The sequence below is a fragment of the Rhineura floridana genome, chromosome 7 (genome assembly GCF_030035675.1).
Source record: "Rhineura floridana isolate rRhiFlo1 chromosome 7, rRhiFlo1.hap2, whole genome shotgun sequence".
NCBI classification, from domain to species: Eukaryota; Metazoa; Chordata; class Lepidosauria; order Squamata; family Rhineuridae; genus Rhineura; species Rhineura floridana.
In genome coordinates this window covers 86,406,956-86,425,515 of record NC_084486.1, presented here as the reverse complement: position 1 = coordinate 86,425,515, position 18,560 = coordinate 86,406,956, and the positions used below count along the sequence as shown (strand labels likewise).

The window sequence follows — 18,560 nt, the reverse complement described above, 5'->3', positions numbered from 1 at the left end:
TTGTTTTTAAGATGTTTCAGAGTGCTTTAGAGTTTTTGTTTGCTGCCCTGGGCTCCTTTAGGAGGAATATACATATATCAGTGGTACTGTGGCTCTGTGGTACAGAGAGCTTTGTACCAGCTTAGACTAGTGCACCAGTTGCATACAGGTCACTTGGACCTTCATTAATATATATCAGTGGAGGTCCAAGTGACCTCTATGGTACAGAGAGCTTTGAACCAGCTTAGATTAGTGCACCAGTTGCAATTCTACTTGGACAAAAAGATCCTGGTTTCAGTTATCCATGGTCTGGTAACCTCCAGACTAGATTGTTGCAATGGGTTATATGAACAGTTGTCTTTTGAAGATGGTCTGGAAACATCAGTTAGTTCAGAATAAGCTGCCAGACTGCTGGGAATTATATTTAGTTATTTATTCATAAAATATTTTACATTGTCTTTTGGCCCTTAAAAGGGTCTTTATGATAGTTGCAATAATCAATGCAATTAAAATGCCACAATAAAAGAGTTGAAGAAAATGAGGAGCAAAAATGTAACTGTTCACCTGAAAGACAACGGAGAAGGAGCCAGTCTAATTTGCTTTGGGAGAGAGTTCCACAATTGGGGAGTTGCTTCATCAGTTACAGTGGCACCTGAGGCTCAATTCAAAGTGCTATTTTGACTTGTAAGGTTTGGGATTAGAGTACCTAAAGGATCACCTGTCTCCACATGTGCCTACTTGGGCCATAAGATCTCCATTGAGATCTTGTGAAGAAACCCTTCTCAGTGTTTATGCTGAGTGAGGTGTAGCAGATGGTTACAAGGGAAAGGTGTTTGCAGTCTGACTGGAATGCTGTTCCCAGATGATCATCTGGTGCCTCCCTTAATGTTATTTTGGCACCAGGTGAGAGGTGCTTTTCTTTTCTTGAGTGTTTTAATTTGTTTTAACTTCAAATCTAATTTTTATGTTTTCTTTTTTTTTTTTTTAATAATTTTTATTCAAATTTTTCCAAAAACAAACAAAACAAAGTCAAAAAGACATAACAATACATCAACAAAAAAATGAAAATAAAATAGTTGACTTCCGATTTGTCGCAGATCAGCTATAAGTATATAATATACATCAAACCTGTCCCTTAATGTATACATACAGAGTCCCTTTTCTCCATAGGCTGTCTTAATTAATCGTCAAATCCCAGTATCATCATTTTATTTTGATCTTTCAACAAAAAGTCTAAGAGAGGTTTCCATTCCTTAAGAAATGTATCTGTCGATTTTTCTCTAAGTAAACATGTCAATTTATCCATTTCTACTAAGTCCATTAATTTCAATAACCATTCTTCCATTGTTGGTGTTGATTCCATTTTCCACTTTTGTGCATATAATAATCTTGCTGCCGTAATCATATATAATATTATTCTTCCATATTTCTTTTCTATTTGTTTATCCATAAAACCCAATAAGAAAAATTCTGGTTTTGACCGAATATTTATCTTTAGAATTTTTTGCATCTTCCTACCTATCTGTGCCCAAAATAATTTCGCCTTTTTACATGACCACCACATATGATAAAAAGATCCTTCTTGTTGTTTACATTTCCAACAAACATTAGAGACATTACTATACATTTTTGACAGCTTTTCTGGAGTCATGTACCAACGGTACATCATTTTATAAAAATTTTCTTTAAGATTATAACATAATGTAAATTTCAAGCCTTTTTTCCACATATTTTCCCATTGATCCATTTGTATGTTATGACCAAAATTTTTTGCCCACTTTACCATGCACTCTTTTACTTGTTCTTCCTCCATATCCATTTTCAATAAAAGTTTATACATTTTTGCAATTATGTTTTCATCATTTGTACACAAACCTATTTCAAAATCAGATTTATTTATTTCAAACCCATACATTTTCTTGTCCATTTTATATCTTTCTAACAATTGTAAATAGGCAAACCAATGAAAACTATATCCTTCCTTTATCAATTGTTCTCTCTCTTTCATTATGTATTCTCCATGTACATTTTCTAATAGTTCTTGATAAGTTAACCATTTCTCTTTTCCAGACATTTCTCTTCTATAAAAAGCTTCTTGACTTGAGACACATAATGGTATTTTCGAATAAAACCTTGGTTTGTATCTATTCCATATTTTCAACAGAGGACGTCTTATAAAATGATTATTAAAGTCTACATTTACTTTTACTTTGTCATACCATAGATATCCATGCCATCCCCACTTCAGATTGTGGCCCTCCAAATCCAATAGTCTTTTATTCCTCAATAAGATCCATTCCTTTATCCAGACTAAACAGCAGGCAGCAAAATAAAGTCTCAAATTTGGTAATCCCAGTCCTCCTCTTTCTTTAGCGTCTTGAAGTAATTTAAATTTAACTCTTGGTTTTTTTCCTTGCCATACAAATTTAGAAATATCTTTTTGCCATTGTTTAAAAGGTAAATCAGAGGATATTACAGGTATTGTTTGAAACAAAAACATCATTCTCGGTAATACATTCATTTTTATCACAGATATTCTACCCATTAATGGCTTCTCGGCCTTTTGGCTAAGATCAAGTGTAGTATCTGTTCTTATCAGTTTAATTTTTATGTTTTCTTGTGATTATATGCAGGATTTGTAACTCTCTCCCCCACCCTCATTTTGATATTGCCTGATCATATGAGTTGCCCTGACAATTTGTTGAAGGGTGTGATACAAAATATCCAAACAAATAAATAAAATACATACATCTTTGTAGCAGGGTCATCTGATTTCATGGTCATTTAGATATCAGACATAAAGTTTGAAGTTAATACTTGGTCCAAAATATTCTTGTGAACCTCAACATTTAAAGTGGGACTTCCTCCCCTACTTTCAAAGACATATTTTGCCATTTTTGGACAAGAGTAGGAGGTAAAGCACAGAGATTGCAAACTGACTGTGTGGAGAAAGATTCCTTGGTGATGGAAATCTCTGTGTGTTTTTGTTTAAAGTGGGTCACATGCCCAGGAATGCAGTCAAATTATAATGGTGACAAAGTGCCGGAAAGGGGAGGGCGATTGAGGAGTAAAAAAAATGAGCTCCAGGCGATGGAAAGAGAGCTGGGAACACTAGAGTCTAGCTAGGCGTCAGGGCCAGGTTAGAGATTCTCCCATGCATTAACAGCTACAAGATATGTTTGTTTAAAGGGGGATTTTTTCCCTCCTTCGGGGTGCTTTGTCATTTTTTAAACAATGCTAGTCATCAAAAACAGAGAGGGATGGATAAGGACAGCTACATTCCTGGATGTGCTTGCTCTTGTTTCTTCCGCTATGTACCTTATCAGACTTCAGACTTCATAGTTTCAAACATTACCTTGACAGAGAAATTCCACCTTTAATTTTTTTTAATGTCTCAATTGTTTCCTTACATAACAAAGCAAGGGGGGGGAAAGGCCACAGTCCTAAGTCCTTACTTGGGAGTAAGCCCCACTGAATGCAGGGGAACTTACTACTTAGTAGACATACATAGGTTTCCTGGCAAGTGTCTCTTACTGTTAAAAGAATTTCAAGACAACACAAAGGGATATTTGCTTAAACTACATAGAAAAAGTGACAGGTTTGAGCTGAATCAAGGTAAACTTCCCATGGCCCTAAAAATCAGTGGGAAAACTGATCAGGGCCTAAGTTTAATTGGCTTGTTTACAAAACTATATTGTTAAATCTGTATTAAAAATAGCTGAGAAGCTGCCCTGGGGCAAGTAATCTGGCTTGACTTCCATGGAACTTCAAGTCCATCAGTAGCCAGTGATTAATATCCCTCCAGTATCATTTGTTCTAGCTCTGCTTATTAGGATAGGAAAAGAAACTGTTTAAAAGCAGCACCTTACTTTGCCCATTGTTTTAAATATCTTCTGTGCCTTGTGTTTTTTTAGTTCTGTCCATTGATGCATGAAAAGAGCGTTCTTCTTTGTTAGACCCCACAGCTAATGGGGAACCAGACATCTTCTGTTCTGTCTCATGTTTGATGGATGGAATTGCTAGCAAATCTCCAATTGCAGACTTCTTTTTTCTTGTTTGGAAGCAGAATGTGGTTTATGTTTCCACTGCTATCCATAAGGTTTAGCTTACTGCTATTTCTGAGATTTGCTAGAGACAGAGCTTGCTATAGGCTTGCATTTCCAGTAGAGGAAATGCCATGGGAAGACAGTTGGTAGCTGTTTTTCCTTTTGGAGGTTACCAAACTACAGTTACAGTGCAGCACAGAGTTAGGAGCAATTAAGCCCCACGGATTTGGTGAGACTGACACTGCAATCATTTGCATGTCTGCTCAGGAAGAAACCCCATTCAATTGCACTTACTCTCAGGCAATTGAGTGTAGGAATGCTCCTTCATGTACACATAGCTGGTGCCCTGGGAATTGACCTCTGTGAACAAGCCAGAGCAGTCTCCTATTGAGAGTAGAGTGCTCAACCATTGCTGTGTGCTACTGTGTCCTTACTTCAAGGGAGAAATGGACCACAAGGGTTTTAATGGAGGCTGGGTTTTCCTACGAATTAACCTACATCTATATCAAAATTGACCTCAGTTAGTCCCTAGTCTTACTGGGCTAGAAGACTTTACCATAAGAATTCTAACATTACCTCAGATACGGGGTGGTGGGGTGGGGTGTGGTCCATTAAAGGCCAGCAAACTGAAATGGCAAATCTGGAATGTTTTGGCTGAGTTACATTGGGAGGGTAAATGTACAGCAGTTCTGAGGAGGATGTGCTGATAAAGCCTTGAAGATCCAGCTCTCTATATATGGGTAGAGCTGCTGCAGGCAACAGTGGAGTTTTTGTTGATACAGTACCACCCAATGTACATTAATTCCTCTTGTGGTATAACAGGGGTGGGGAACCTCTGGTCTGTGGGCTTGATGTGACCTGCAAATCCCCAGAGCCCACCAGGACATTTTGGGAAAACCATGCCCACCATTCCTGCACCTGACATCATATATGATTTTGTGTGTGTGTGTGTGTGTGTGTGTGTGTGTGTGTGAGAGAGAGAGAGAGAGAGAGAGAGAGAGAGAGGGAGAGGGAGAGGGAGAGGGAGAGGGAGAGGGAGAGGGAGAGGGAGAGGGAGAGATCTTCAAATCAGAATCAGAAGATATTGTAAGTGCCTTCCCGATTCTTTCTTTGAATCAAAAGGAAGATTTAATACTAGGTGTATTAATAACAGCATCTTGTTCTCAGAGTGACCAGCCAGATGCCCATGGGAAGCCTGAAAGCAGGACCTTAGCACAAGAGCACTCTCCCTCCCTGCCGTTTCCAGCAACTGGTATTCAGAAGTATGCTGCCTCTGACTGTGGGGGCAGAGCATAGCCATCATGGCTAGTAGCCTTTAATACAGTTATCCTCCATAATTTTGTCTAATTCTCTTTTAAAGCTGAAGTTGGTGGCCATCACTTCCTCCTTTGGAAGTGAGTTCCGTAGCTTAGCTATGCACTGTGTGAAAAAGTACTTTCTTTTGTCTGTCCTGAATCTTCTATCATTCAGCTTCATTAGATGTCCATGAGTTCTAGTGCTATGAGAGATGGAGAAAAACTCTGTATTCATGCTCTCCACGCCATGCATAATTTTATAAACTTCTATCATGCCACCTCTTACTTGCCTTTTCTCTAAACTAAAAAGCCTCAAATGCTGCAATGTTTCCTCATAGGAGAGCTGCTCCATCCCTCTTGATCATCCTGGTTGCCCTTTTTTGAACCTTTTCCAGCTCTACAATATCCTTGTTGAGATGAGGCAACTAGAACTGTACACAGTATTCTATTTTTTTTTATCATTAATTTTTATTCAAATTTTCAAAGACAAAAAACAAAACAAAACAAAAACAATTAAACAATAAAATAAAATGTTGACTTCCGATTTGTCGCAGATCAGTTATAGGTCTACAATATATAACAATCCTGTCTCTAAAATTATATTATAAAATCACTTTCCTCCAGTAGTTATCTTAATTAATCATCAAATCTCATAAACATTACTTTATTCTTTCCACAAAAAGTCAAAGAGAGGTTTCAATTCCTTGAGAGATATATCTTTCAATTTTTCTCCAAATAAACATGTCGCTTAATCCATCTGATTCAAATCTGTTAGGCCCAATAATTTCAATAGCCATTCTTCCATTATCTGTATTAATTCCATCGTCCATCTTCAGTAATCCTGTTAAGTCCAGTAATTTCAGTAGCCATTCTTCCATTATCAGTATCCCATAATAATCTTGTTGTCATAGCCATAGTCCAAATAAACATATTGATTAATCCAAATCTGTTAGGTCCAATAATTTCCATAACCATTCTTCCATTATCAATATTAATTCCATCTTCCATCTTCAATAGTCCTGTTAAATCCAGTGGTTTCAGTATCCATTCATCCATTATCAGTATCCCATGATGATCTTGCTGTCATAGCCATAGTCATATAACAAGAGTCTGATGGGAATTTCCCCCATCACAAATATGTCCTTGCCATCAATTCTGAATATGTTGCTGAAATATTGTTGTAAAGTCACATCTCTGCTCTTCTTTTTTACAAAATGCACTGGCTCATCTCTTAAAAGTTTTTCCATTGTCACATATTTGTAGTTAATTCCATAAATTTTTTCTATGTCAAGCCCCATCACATCATTCCAGTCAAGAATTCTGAATATGTTGCTGAAATATTGCTGCAAAGTCATATCTCTGTTGTTCTTTTTTACAAAATGCACTGGCTCATCTCTTAAGAGTTTCTCCACTGTCACATATCTGTAGCCAACTCCATAGATTTTTTCTATGTCAAGCTCCATCACATCATTCCAGTCCAGAAAATTATCCAAGACATTGATAACTTTACCACCAAAATCTTCATTAATTTCTTCAGAGACAACGTTGAATTCCAAACAGTAAACTTTATTTCTAACATCCATAAACTCCAAATCTTTTTCCAATTTCACATTTGTTCCAATCTCCAGGGCTTGTAGCTTCCCTTTAATTTTTCTTTTCTCATCTCTAATCTCATCAAACACCTCTCTCACAGAATCTCCTATTTCTTTAAGCTCCTGCGTCATTTTGTTAAATTCAATTTTCATCTCCTGTCTACCCTGTCTCAGGGTTTGTTTCGTTATCTCAATCTCACCCATTATTTTCTGAAACATAATTTCTTCCATGGTCTCAATCACTTTCCTGGTTGTCGTTCTTAAAACCACAGAAACAAAAATTATTTCAGCCACAATTGGGTTAATATTACAGGCTTGCTGACATCAGTGTAGACAATACAGCCTGCCTTATCTTTTATGTGTTCAGGAATACAAAACAAACTTAGTTCCCAACATCAAAACAATTAGTGGCGTCATGAACAAGCAGATTCGTCAAAATGAAATAGACTCAAAAAAAAATAATTTTTTTCCCCCTCCTCGAAATAGAAATCCCTCTTTCGTTGGTATCTTTAGAATGCACCTCCAGGACAGCTTTTTGCAATAAAAACAAAGATAAGCTTTTTCGATTTCTTTTCTCCTTAATTTCGTGAGTGAAAGAGAAAAGCCATAACTCACCCAGAAGTTCTTCACAGCTGATTCATTGACAAATCTCTTTTTTGCTGCAACAATTTAAACCAAGTGAAAAAAGAAAATAGAAAGAAGAATGCTTATCTGCCTGTTAGAGTCCGTTTTTCTTTGAAGAAAAGATAAACGTGTCGCTGTAATCAGCTAGAGCTTGATGAAAGTCCGTCCGGCATTGCAGTTTGAACCTTCTCTCATAAATAAATGAAATCCAGTCCTCCCCACAAAAACAAGCTTTGTGATTAATCTCTATGTTTCTCCCTGTCTGGGAGAAAATCTTTACCAGTCAAAAAGAACGTTTTGACTGATTTTAAAGCTGAAAAAGCTTCTTCTGAGACGAGAGCTCGACTCAGAGGCAGCACAGGCAAAGCAACCCTTCCCGGAAGTCCAACTGTACACAGTATTCTAAATGTGGTCACACCATAGATTTGTATAACAGCATTATGATATCAGCAGTTTTATTTTTAGTACCTTTCCTAATGGTCCCTAGCATGGAATTTGCTTTTTTCACAGCTGCCACACACTGGATTGACATTTTCATCAAGCTATCCACTACAGCCCTAAGGTCTTGCTCCTGGTCAGTCACTGCCAGTGCATATCCCATGAGTGTATATGTGAAATTAATATTTTTTTTGCCCCGACATGGATCACTTTGTACTTGCTCACATTAAATTGCATTTGCCATTTTACCACCCTTTCAGTCAGTTTGAAGAGATCCTTTTGGAGCTCTTCACAATCCTTTTATTTTAACGAACATAAACAATCTAGTATCATCAGCAAACATAGCCACCTCTCTACTCACCCCAGCTCTAAATCGTTTATGAACAAATTAAAAATCCCAGTACTGATCCTTGGGGACTCCACTTTCTACAACCCTCTCTGCTTTCTGCTGCTTAACCAGTTCCTGATCCACAAGACCTCTCTTATTCAATGACTGCTAAGCTTACTCAGAAGTCTTTATTTATTTATTGTACTTTTATACCGCCCCATAGCCGAAGCTGTCTGGGCGGTTTACAGTAACTAAAAACATTAAAACAAATATACAAATTTAAAAAACACGTTTAAAAACAATTTAAAACACAATTTACAAATTTAAAACAATTTAAAAACACATGCTAAAATGCCTGGGAGAAGAGGAAAGTCTTGACCTGGCACCGAAAAGATAAGTGTTGGCAACAGGCGCACCTCGTCAGAGAGATCATTCCATAATTTGGGGGCCACCACTGAGAAGGCCCTCTCCCTTGTTGCCATCCTCCGAGCTTCCCTTGGAGTAGGCACCCGGAGGAGGGCCTTTGATCTTGAACGTAGTGTATGGGTGGGTTTGTATCGGGAGAGGCGTTCCATCAGGTATTGTGGTCCCAAGCCATGTAAGGCTTTACAGGCCAAAACCAGCACCTTAAATTGAGCTTGGAAACATACAGGCAGCCAATGCAAGCGGGCCAGAATCGGTTTTATATGTTCGGACCGTCTGGTCCTTGTTACCAATCTGGCTGCTGCATTTTGCACAAGCTGCAGCTTCCAAACCATCTTCAAAGGCAGCCCCACTTAGAGTGCATTGTAGTAATCTAATTTTGAGGTTACCAGAGCATGGACAACTGAAGCCAGGTAGAAGGCACTGCGTGCCACCGAGGCTACCTGAGCCTCAAGTGACAGAGATGGTTCTAGGAGAACCCCCAAGCTACGAACCTGCTCCTTCAGGGGGAGTGCAACCCCATCCAGGACAGGTTGAACATCCACCATCCGGTCAGAAGAACCACCCACTAGCAGCATCTCAGTCTTGTCTGGATTGAGCCTCAGTTTATTAGCCCTCATTCAGTCCATTGTCGCAGCCAGGCACCAGTTCAGCACATTGACAGCCTCACCTGATGAAGATGAAAAGGAGAAATAGAGCTGCATGTCATCAGCATACTGATGGCAATGCACTCCAAAGCTCCGGATGACCGCACCCAATGGTTTCATGTAGATGTTGAACAGCATGGGGGACAGAACTGACCCCTGCGGAACCCCATACTGGAGAGTCCAGGGTTCCGAGCAGTGTTCCCCAAGCACCACCTTCTGGAGGTGACCTGCCAAGTAGGAGCGGAACCACTGCCATGCAGTACCTCCCACTCCCAACTCAGCCAGTCTCTCTCATCTTTGGCGTGGTACTTTGATAAAAGCTTTTTGAAAGTCTTAAGTACACTATGTCAACCCGATCACCTCTATCTATATGCTTGCTGACACTCTTGAAGAACTCTAATAGCTTGGTGAGACAAAACTTACCCTTGCAGAAGCCATAGCATAGAGAAAAACTCTCTGCCACAGAGAGCTTACAATATACATTTAAACATTGGGGTCATCCACAAAGTGATGTAAGAAAGGGCAAGAAATGGGTAATGGATGGAGCATGAACAAATTCCATTACATCTGCTTAGGCTACCTCATTGAAGTAGTCACTCGCTAACTAGCCTGAGTGCTGTTACCTGCGGTGCATTTGAACAGTGGGTGCCCATGAGCGTGGTGCTGGAATGCATGGAGCCAGGGGCTCTTTATTTGCTTTATCATTTTCCTGGCTGGTAAATTTAGACTCTAGCCACTGGCTTGGTAAAAATAAAATCTCCTTGGCCTGTTTGATCATGTTTTTGCATGATTTCAAAAATAGCCCCTGTGTATTGCTTTGGGTTGGTGATACCACCTTACTGGCTTCACTAGTTGGTAACTTCTACCGTAACATTTATTTTGGGCTCATGTCCCTTTGTGCAAGGATTATTGCAAGTCACATGTTTTAAAATGGAAATGAACTATTTGCTATGGCTTAGAAATTAGGGCTTTTGCTTCAATATAGGGAGAGAAATTCTGGCTTAGCTTTATTCTTGAAACAAGCTTTTGAAAATTTAAAAGAGTAGGATATGTATCAGGGCTGTAAGTGGTAGTGTATGTGGATAGGATGGTATCTTGACTTGTTTTGTGTTTCTCAGTACCTCATGTGAAATAATTAAAAAGATAGCGTTTAATACCTTTTCAGGGATATAAATCAAATAATAAATAAAATAAGTTTACTCTGAAACAAGTCCTATTGCTTTCAGTGAAGTTTAATTTCAACTAAATATGCATGGAATTGCAGTCTCAATTCTATGCATAATATTTTGTTAACGGGAAGTTGACAGTGGCTTAAGTTGAAAGGTAAATCTTTAGAGGAATTGGATATATGGATAGTGCCGTTATATAGTTTAGTCACAAGATGGCACTGAACTTGATTGTAGCTTAGTGGTGGTTAGTGTTTCCTGTTGCTGTTCTGTTCTTGCTTAAGAAAAAGAATAATCTTTTGTCTAGCTTCCTGGCTGATATGCCCTCTAAGCCTTCCTTGATGAAGGATAAATTTTGGGAAGGTTGGTCTGGGTTTACTAGTTTAATTCGTATCTTTGGTTAGTAAAATTCTATCCTTTTTAGTGACAGAGTGGTGTTTTAGCCTCATTGCAACCATGTAAGGTAGGTTAGGCTGAAGTATTGTGACATTAGAGCTCCACAGCTGAGTGTAGATGTGAACTTGAGTTTCATATATCCAAATTTAAGACCTTGGACATTGCTCTAACACTGGTCAGTCTACACAAGTGGCCAGAGCACTGGGAAGAAGTGTGTTGATTGAATTGATAGTGTTTCTTCTGACTTTTTTATTTTTTTAAAACCTACTTACCTTAGTGGTCTGTTTGCAAATGTAGTGTAATGCCTGTACAGAATATTGCCAGTGGCAACATCCATGAGCAAATACCATGAATTCTGCAACCTGAGTGCACCCTGCTCATGGAGGTGACTTCTTGAATTTTTGTTGAGTGGATGCTCACCTGAGTTGGTTGTTTCACAAATGAACAGGCAGAGAGAATGTGTGAATTGGTTTCAAATCTGAGATTGTCTACCTGGGGAAGGGCATGGTAGATTCTTCAATCCTGGATGTTCTTCTTGTGCTGGGACAATTATTATCCAGTCATCTTCTTAAGAGCTGTAGCAAAAGTAGTCTGTGGCTGTATAGTTATGCCTTGAATCTGTCATGATTACGATCTGGTTTATAATTCCTAGTGTACTTGTAATGTTAGGTAGCAAGTTATCCTTCACAATTTTAATGATTTGAGGAGGCACTAAAATGCAATGGAGGGGGAAAAAAGATGGTCAAGAACTTGAAATTGTCCAGGTTGGATGTAGTTCTACTTCTGGTAGCTTTCACCAATACCGCAGTGGTGTTGGGTGGCAATTTCTATCTCTTCTCTTCCTTCAAACACTGGGAGGATGATGGAGTTGCCTGATTTCTTTGTGTCATATTCTTATGCTGATGGAGCTCTACCCAGCCCTGACTTTTCCCTATTTACTCTTTCTCTGCAGAGTGGCTGGTGTCCCAGTGAAGGAAAGGGTCAAGGTTTCTCACAACTGGAGGCGTGGACGCTGTCGAAAAATCCCACTCCTCAGATGGAAGCGCAAGCAAGTGGCTCTTCTTCTTTCTCCTTGCCCCACTATTTTCAGCTGGAATTTTCTTTCTGTTTCTGGAGTTAATTCCATTCTTGGTCTCTGTTGAGCTGTTACGCAGTGTTTGGATCCCTTTAACTTTGGGCATTCTGAGATTTGGTAGCTGGTGATGCTGCTTTCTTTGTAACCTGATTTCATCTGCTATTCCTGTAATGCTCAAGCTCTCCCAATGTTCTTTGTGTCCAGATTCCCAACAAAGCCTTACTCTCAATTTTTTAATGAAACCTCTGTGTTCAAGTTGCTTGCTGCCAGGCAGAAAGAATATCTGCAGGCAGAAAGTGGTGAATTAGCTGGTCTTAAACAGGAGTGATTAAATTGCTTCTCTTGCCTCTCAGTTTCAGAAGGATTAAGGGCTTGTCCCCCTGCCCATCACAGCAAATATAAAGGTGTTACTCATTTTGTTTCAGGAAGTTCTTAAATCTTTCTTCAGTATAGTGCTTATGTTGTGAAGAAATTACACTGTGTCAGTACTAAAATGGCAAATTTTGTTGCTGGAAATATGGGATGTTTTCCTCTCAGTACATGAATGTTGAGGTATCTATTGGATATTACCTATGATGCTGCTAGGGATGAGCCACCACTTTCAATTCCTGGACCATTTTGTGACTTTTAGGAGTTTTATCTACCTTTTGAGACTTTGTCTTCTCCCCCCATTGTGTTACTTAATTGTTCCCCACTTAACTCTAATTTGTAAAATTGCTAAACGCTAAGGTTTCCAGCCCCCTTGAACACTGCCTGCTTTTACAAGGATCACTTCCTGTGATAATAATTTTCATTTATCATTCTTTGAGACTTGTTTGCTTCTACACCTCTGGATGTTGATGATGATGATGGCGATAAGTGTTTTATATTGCCTGTCAGGGCAAACAGCCTCTGCAAGACAGTTAAAAAAAAATTAAAAGGCAAAAATAGAAATTGCATAACAACATAAAAGGTTTCACTTCACACTGGGAATACAATAGCATGATCAATTTAAAATTGCAGCTTAAGATGAAAGGCTAGCACTTGGGGTGGGGACATTTTCTGCAACAAAGGTGCCAAACTAGAACATAGCTATCTCCCTGAGGCTACCTATTCTGTGTGCTTTTGGGCTTCCTTCCTGTTATGTGGTGGTTGGGTTAGCATTAGGACAAACATAGCATGAGATCTTTTAAAGCATTTGGAAAGTCCTGAAGTTTCGGAATGTTTAGGATGTTGCTGGCATAGTTTTTAACATTTTAGAATATTTTCTCCTCCAGTTTAATGCCGTGGATGCAGCTAGATGATGACTACCTCTACCTATCCCAGGCAGAAGACATCCAAGTTTATTGGCTCCATCCCAATGGCACCAGCTTGCAACGCTGTTCCCAAGCAGTCTTCTCTGGCCACCAGGAGGACGTGTGCCGCTTTGTGCTTGCTAATGGCCATATTGTCAGTGGAGGAGGGTAAGCTCTTTGTTGTATGAAAAAGGGGAGGAGGGTGATGGTGGTTGAGCATCTAGCATTGGTTTATAGATGCACTTGAACAAGAGCTGGAAGAGCTGGCTTTCAGAGCTCCTGCACTGTATAACTGACTTTTATTTAGAGGATCCCTGCTTGGGGATCACTGGGCAAATCAGTCCCCTGATCAGGATGGTGTGCATGCTGCGATTCTGCAGAAGTGTAGAATATGTTATTGGGCAACAGTATTCAGTTTCCAGAGGATTTAAGGTTCTTTTATTTTATTTAAAAAGGGCAGGCTTCCACTCTAGTCCTTATAGCTGCAAAGATATGCTTGACAGTGTGAGGCAATGCTTGGTGAAATCTCAGAAGCTGGAGAGGTGACTGAAACAGATTTCTAAAAGTTGGGGATTGAACTTCTGTGTCCTGCATAACTCTTTGTACCTTCCCATGACTGTGGAATCATTTATGTAAAGTAAAAGATTCTGCATTTTTGCTTAGTTTGTGTAATTTATGCAGGCGGCAGAATTCTGCTTCTCTTGGTGCAGAATATTGATTGCCTGACCACAGAATGAATGAATGCATTTATTTATTTATTTATTAGCATAGCCCTTCCCAGTCTTGTCCCATTACAAGACTGTTACCAAGGCTGTCAAACCATGTGCATGTGTTCTGGTCATTTGCCAGAAGCTGGGATCATGAGTCTAATTTAAAAACAAAATCACCAAAAGAAATCAGCAAGGGCTTTGTTTTCTATACAAGCCTCACTGGTAAATTAAGCATATAATGTACATTGTGTTTTAGAGAAATGCTTTCTAAATATCTGTGTATAACTGGTTCTTGAAATAAATGAGGTGAAATGGCAAATATCTGTATATCAGTTTCTATATTGTTGTAGCTAGGATTTCTCAAGGCTTATTGGCTGTTCCATCTCAGAGGCGAGATTTCTTCTGGTTGCATGTGCTAGGTTGAATGTCTGTGTAGATAATGCATATAAGCAGGCCCTCCCTTAGCATGTGCGGGGCCTGGGGCAAAAGCATAGTTGGGGGCCCCCCACATTTGCTCTGGGTCACCGTCTTGGTCTTGGCTGAGTCACCGTCGGTGTGCAGGCACCAGTCCCGGAACTGCCGGCCCAGCTCGCTGTCCCCAGGGCGGCTACCGCTCGCTGACCGCAGCAGGAGCGGCGGTGGTGGCGGCGGCGGCTTTGGCATGGCGGGCAGGCAGGTGAGCGAGCCCCTGTCCCGGGCGGAGAGAGAGCGAGCGAGCGCTGCACCCTGCCTGGCATGGCATGGCGAAGACAAGTAGGCAGGGAGGGAGGAGCCGGCTGGTGAGCAGATCGCCAAGCGCACCCCCCCGAAAGTGCAGGGCCCGGGGCAACTGCCCCGCTTCCTGGTGCCTAGGGGCGGCTCTGCATATCAGTATATAAAGGAGAGGAAATTACTGCTGTGCTTGTGTATATTATATAACTCCTTCTAGAACCTGAAGTGCTCTTCTGCCCTAATTTTTCTCATCCTTTCTCAAATCTGTCTTCTGTTTCTTTATTGACTGGGATAATCTGAAGTAGAATTTAATAAATTGGCCCTGGTGAAAGAGAGTTTGGATATGGTCAGCTCTCATGCCATATGCCAGGGTTATATGTACCTTGTAACATTTGTTCTGTGGAGATGCACCTTCCTTCTTGGGGTTTTATTTTTCAGAGATGGCAATATCGTCCTCCATAAATTAAATGGTTCCTTCAGCTTCAAGTTCTTGGGGCATGAACAGGAAGTGAATTGTGTGGATTGTCAAGGAACCATCGTTGTGAGTGGTTCCCGGGACAGAACAGCAAAGGTGAGCTTTTATGTCTTGTTTTATACTCATGCTTATAGAGGCATGTGTGTGAAAAGAAAGTCAGAAGATGGACCAGGGAATGCTGTTTGTATTCTTCCTTTTTGGATTAGCAGTTAAAACAAAACTTTCAGTTTAATTTCTGCCAATTTCTGGGTTTTTTTTTATCTTAAATGTTTCAGACATGTATTGCAAAACCACCTGCCTAAAGTGGAATAGTGAACTACATTCATGTTATGACACAGATGTGATATAGGGTTACTGAAATTTAAGCTGACTGAGATTTAAAGATTGACAAAATCAGAGTCCTGATGCCATTACCCGTTATTGCTTCTAGATATGGCTATTTATTAGTTTGTTGTTCTACTGGAAAGTGTGTAGGTCAGGATCCCATGGAAGGCAGAATATTTGTAAAGCCATTCCTTTCTTCCTTTATAAAAATTTAGGCAGTTCTCTGATGGAATGCCTGAAAAAGTGGAAATGCAGCAGATCTAGATACTTTATAGCAGTAAAGGTTAAGACAGCACTCAGGCTTATAGGTTTCTGCACGTCCATTAATTTACTGTCAGCTTTGCCTCTGGGTGGTGTCAGAGTCTTGGGTGTGTTAAGAGTTCTTCCCAATTCCTCAAGCAATTGGCCGGGGGGAACTGGAATCTCAGGGCAGCTTTTCTAGTCTTAGTGCTCCAGACTCAGGTAAAGAACACTTATGGTTTTGAGAATCTTTATGGAAAGAATGAATAGGAAATGATTAGCACAGACAGTGGGGGCCCAATGTAAGAGCAGTGTGGGTTCTAGAATCTCACGGGGTCTGAGCTTCTATCCTGGCTGCTTCTCTCCCACAAATGAAGAGCTTTTAATGATGGAGCTAATATGGCCATAGCTATCCATATGATAAGAGAACTTTGATAGGACGAGGTTGAACCTAGTAGTGGGCTGTGACTTCAGGCTACATGAGGAAAGGCTGAAAAAGCATACATGCTTAATTTAGAGCGTGAATTGGGAACCTGTGGCCCTCCAGATGATAGAGTACAACTCCCACCATCCCTGACCACTGGCCATGAGAGGTGGAGTCCAACTTATCTGGAGGACCATAGGTTTCTTGACCCTAGTTCAGAGCCATAGTTTTCACTATCTGAGACATATTTTTATTTTCCTAGAGAGAGATGGAGAGAGGCAAGGTTCTCCCAGACATCTCTCTTTGTGTGTGGTTTAGCTAGAAGGTAGAATGTTAGTTTACTACCTTCCCCCCAAAAAACTATTATGTGTTCACCTATTAGTTGTACTAACAGTGATGTGGGGCAACAGCTTATTTTTCATGAGCTTTTATTTCTTGAGGTTTGGGCAGGGGAGGCCATCAGGGAAAACACATGGCAGAGAGATACTCAGTTTTTTAACCCTCTGATATAACACTTGAGATGAAAGGATTTTCTGCATTGTTTGAGGTGATGGCCAGGAGAAGTCCTTTAAGTGAACTGTCATAGCTTTTTTTATTCTACACCTGGCAGCCCTACCTGATCTTGGTTTAAGATTTGGAGCTGGGTTACTTCTAGGGCTACTCTCAATGAGCACAGACTTCTGCATCCAACATTTACTTCCTAGCCAGCCACCAGTACACGTATTAACTGATAGTTTCTTTAAGAAGCACTGACCAACTGGTTCTGGCACTGAACAAACGATTCTGGCAGTTTAGAGAGTGAGAAGAAATGCACTAAGGCTGAACATCAGCAGAAGAATTGGAAATATTTCAGAAGTGTTGACTAGTGGCAGAAATGCTGTATTTACATTATTTGTATTACGACTCATTATTTATTGTAAGTTGCTTCAAATCCTATGAAAAAAATGAGCATTAATTTTCTAAATAGATTTTCTGCTAGTGAGTAGTTTCACAATATCAGCCCACATACTTTTGATATAAGAAAGAAATATATTTTCTTCCAGTATTTCAGAAGATGCTATATATGCAAACTGTGGCTATAATATAGTTTCTGGATGCAGTGGGCTTTTGATGACAGCAACCCATCAAATTTCTGCAGGAGGCCATGAAGACATACTGATCACAGACACTGCCTACTGTCTTCTGTTGTCTTTACATGCTTGTTCTTGATGTCTTTCAACAGATCATAATTGGTGCCATTTTCTGGGTCAGGTGGTACTACATTTGGCCTCCCCAATTAATTCATGTGGTCAAAGAAAATGCTTGAAAAAGCATAATTGGATTTGAGGTGAAGACAGACCTGCTGTTTGGAACCCTAGCAGAGAGAAGTGTCTCATGATACTTTGTGTCGGTGGCTTATATCAGGAAATGTCCTTGTATCAAAAGTGGTTGAAATAAGCCTAACAAGGCTAGGAGAAGCATATCTGAAAGGGAGTAATCAAAATAACAGTGGATTCAATTCAACAGGAAATAACTGTGTGTGTGTGTGTATGCATGCATGTGTGCACATTTGTGTGATTTTGTTAATGTTTTGTCTGAATTTGTTAATGGTATAATGCATTTATGATTTTGAATGCGTTGTAAGTCTCTTGGAGACCTTTGGGTAACAATCAACTAACAAGTCTAATAAATAATAATAATAGTCTGGATTTCAGATAAATGTTCCTAGGAATTAGTATTTTTCTTTTACTAGAGGAAATGAGGCGGTGGATTTTAAGTTTGGAGGTTTTTTCTCTAATTAAGATTGTAATTAACAAACAAACATTAATTTAAAAGCTTACAGCAGTATAATTTTCTTCCTTTCTATGAGAACAATAAAATGCTGGAGCTTCTACAGATAACTTGTATGATATGGTTGAAGATTAAGCTGTGTAAGCATCTATTGGGATCTGTTAGATTTAGGGTTTTTTGCCATGGGAGAGAGGTCGGGATTAGACTGGATGCTCCCCATAGCACTTTTCAGTAATGTTGTATAGCATTGCTTTCTTCTCCCCCTTTCTTGTCCCAGCACCAGGTTTTGTCATTTAGATAAGTTATCTAATGAAACATCACCTCTGCTTCTCTATACAGCATAGTTAAGAATCAACGTATGTCCTCCTGACAAAGTTTTAAGGAATCTAGAAATTTACAAAGTTTACATTTTCTTTCACAGAAGCTGTTGCAAAGACAGATGTTCAGTTATTTTATTTTTCTTATGGTTATTACAAAGTCCATTGCATTGTTAATATGTTATATTGCATTGTTAATATTAGAATGCCATTTCATTTACATGGAAACATGTCCCATTAAGTACAGTGGACCTTGCATCCAAGGAAGTGTGCTTAGTATTAGGGTCTTACTTGGTTTCTCTCTCT

General features: G+C 39.6%; 1 protein-coding gene and 1 pseudogene across 1 annotated transcript in view; both read left to right on the top strand.

The window, feature by feature from the left end:
• FBXW4 (F-box and WD repeat domain containing 4) overlaps nucleotides 1-18,560 on the top strand; it is a 126,254-nt gene that overhangs the window by 20,360 nt on the left and 87,334 nt on the right. The window contains exons 2-4 of the mRNA XM_061636224.1: nucleotides 11,887-11,982; nucleotides 13,266-13,451; nucleotides 15,143-15,275. Of these exons, the coding sequence (XP_061492208.1) occupies nucleotides 11,887-11,982; nucleotides 13,266-13,451; nucleotides 15,143-15,275 (415 nt within the window). The remainder of the gene's footprint in view (nucleotides 1-11,886; nucleotides 11,983-13,265; nucleotides 13,452-15,142; nucleotides 15,276-18,560) is intronic.
• Nucleotides 2,527-2,639, top strand: LOC133389871 (U2 spliceosomal RNA; annotated as a pseudogene).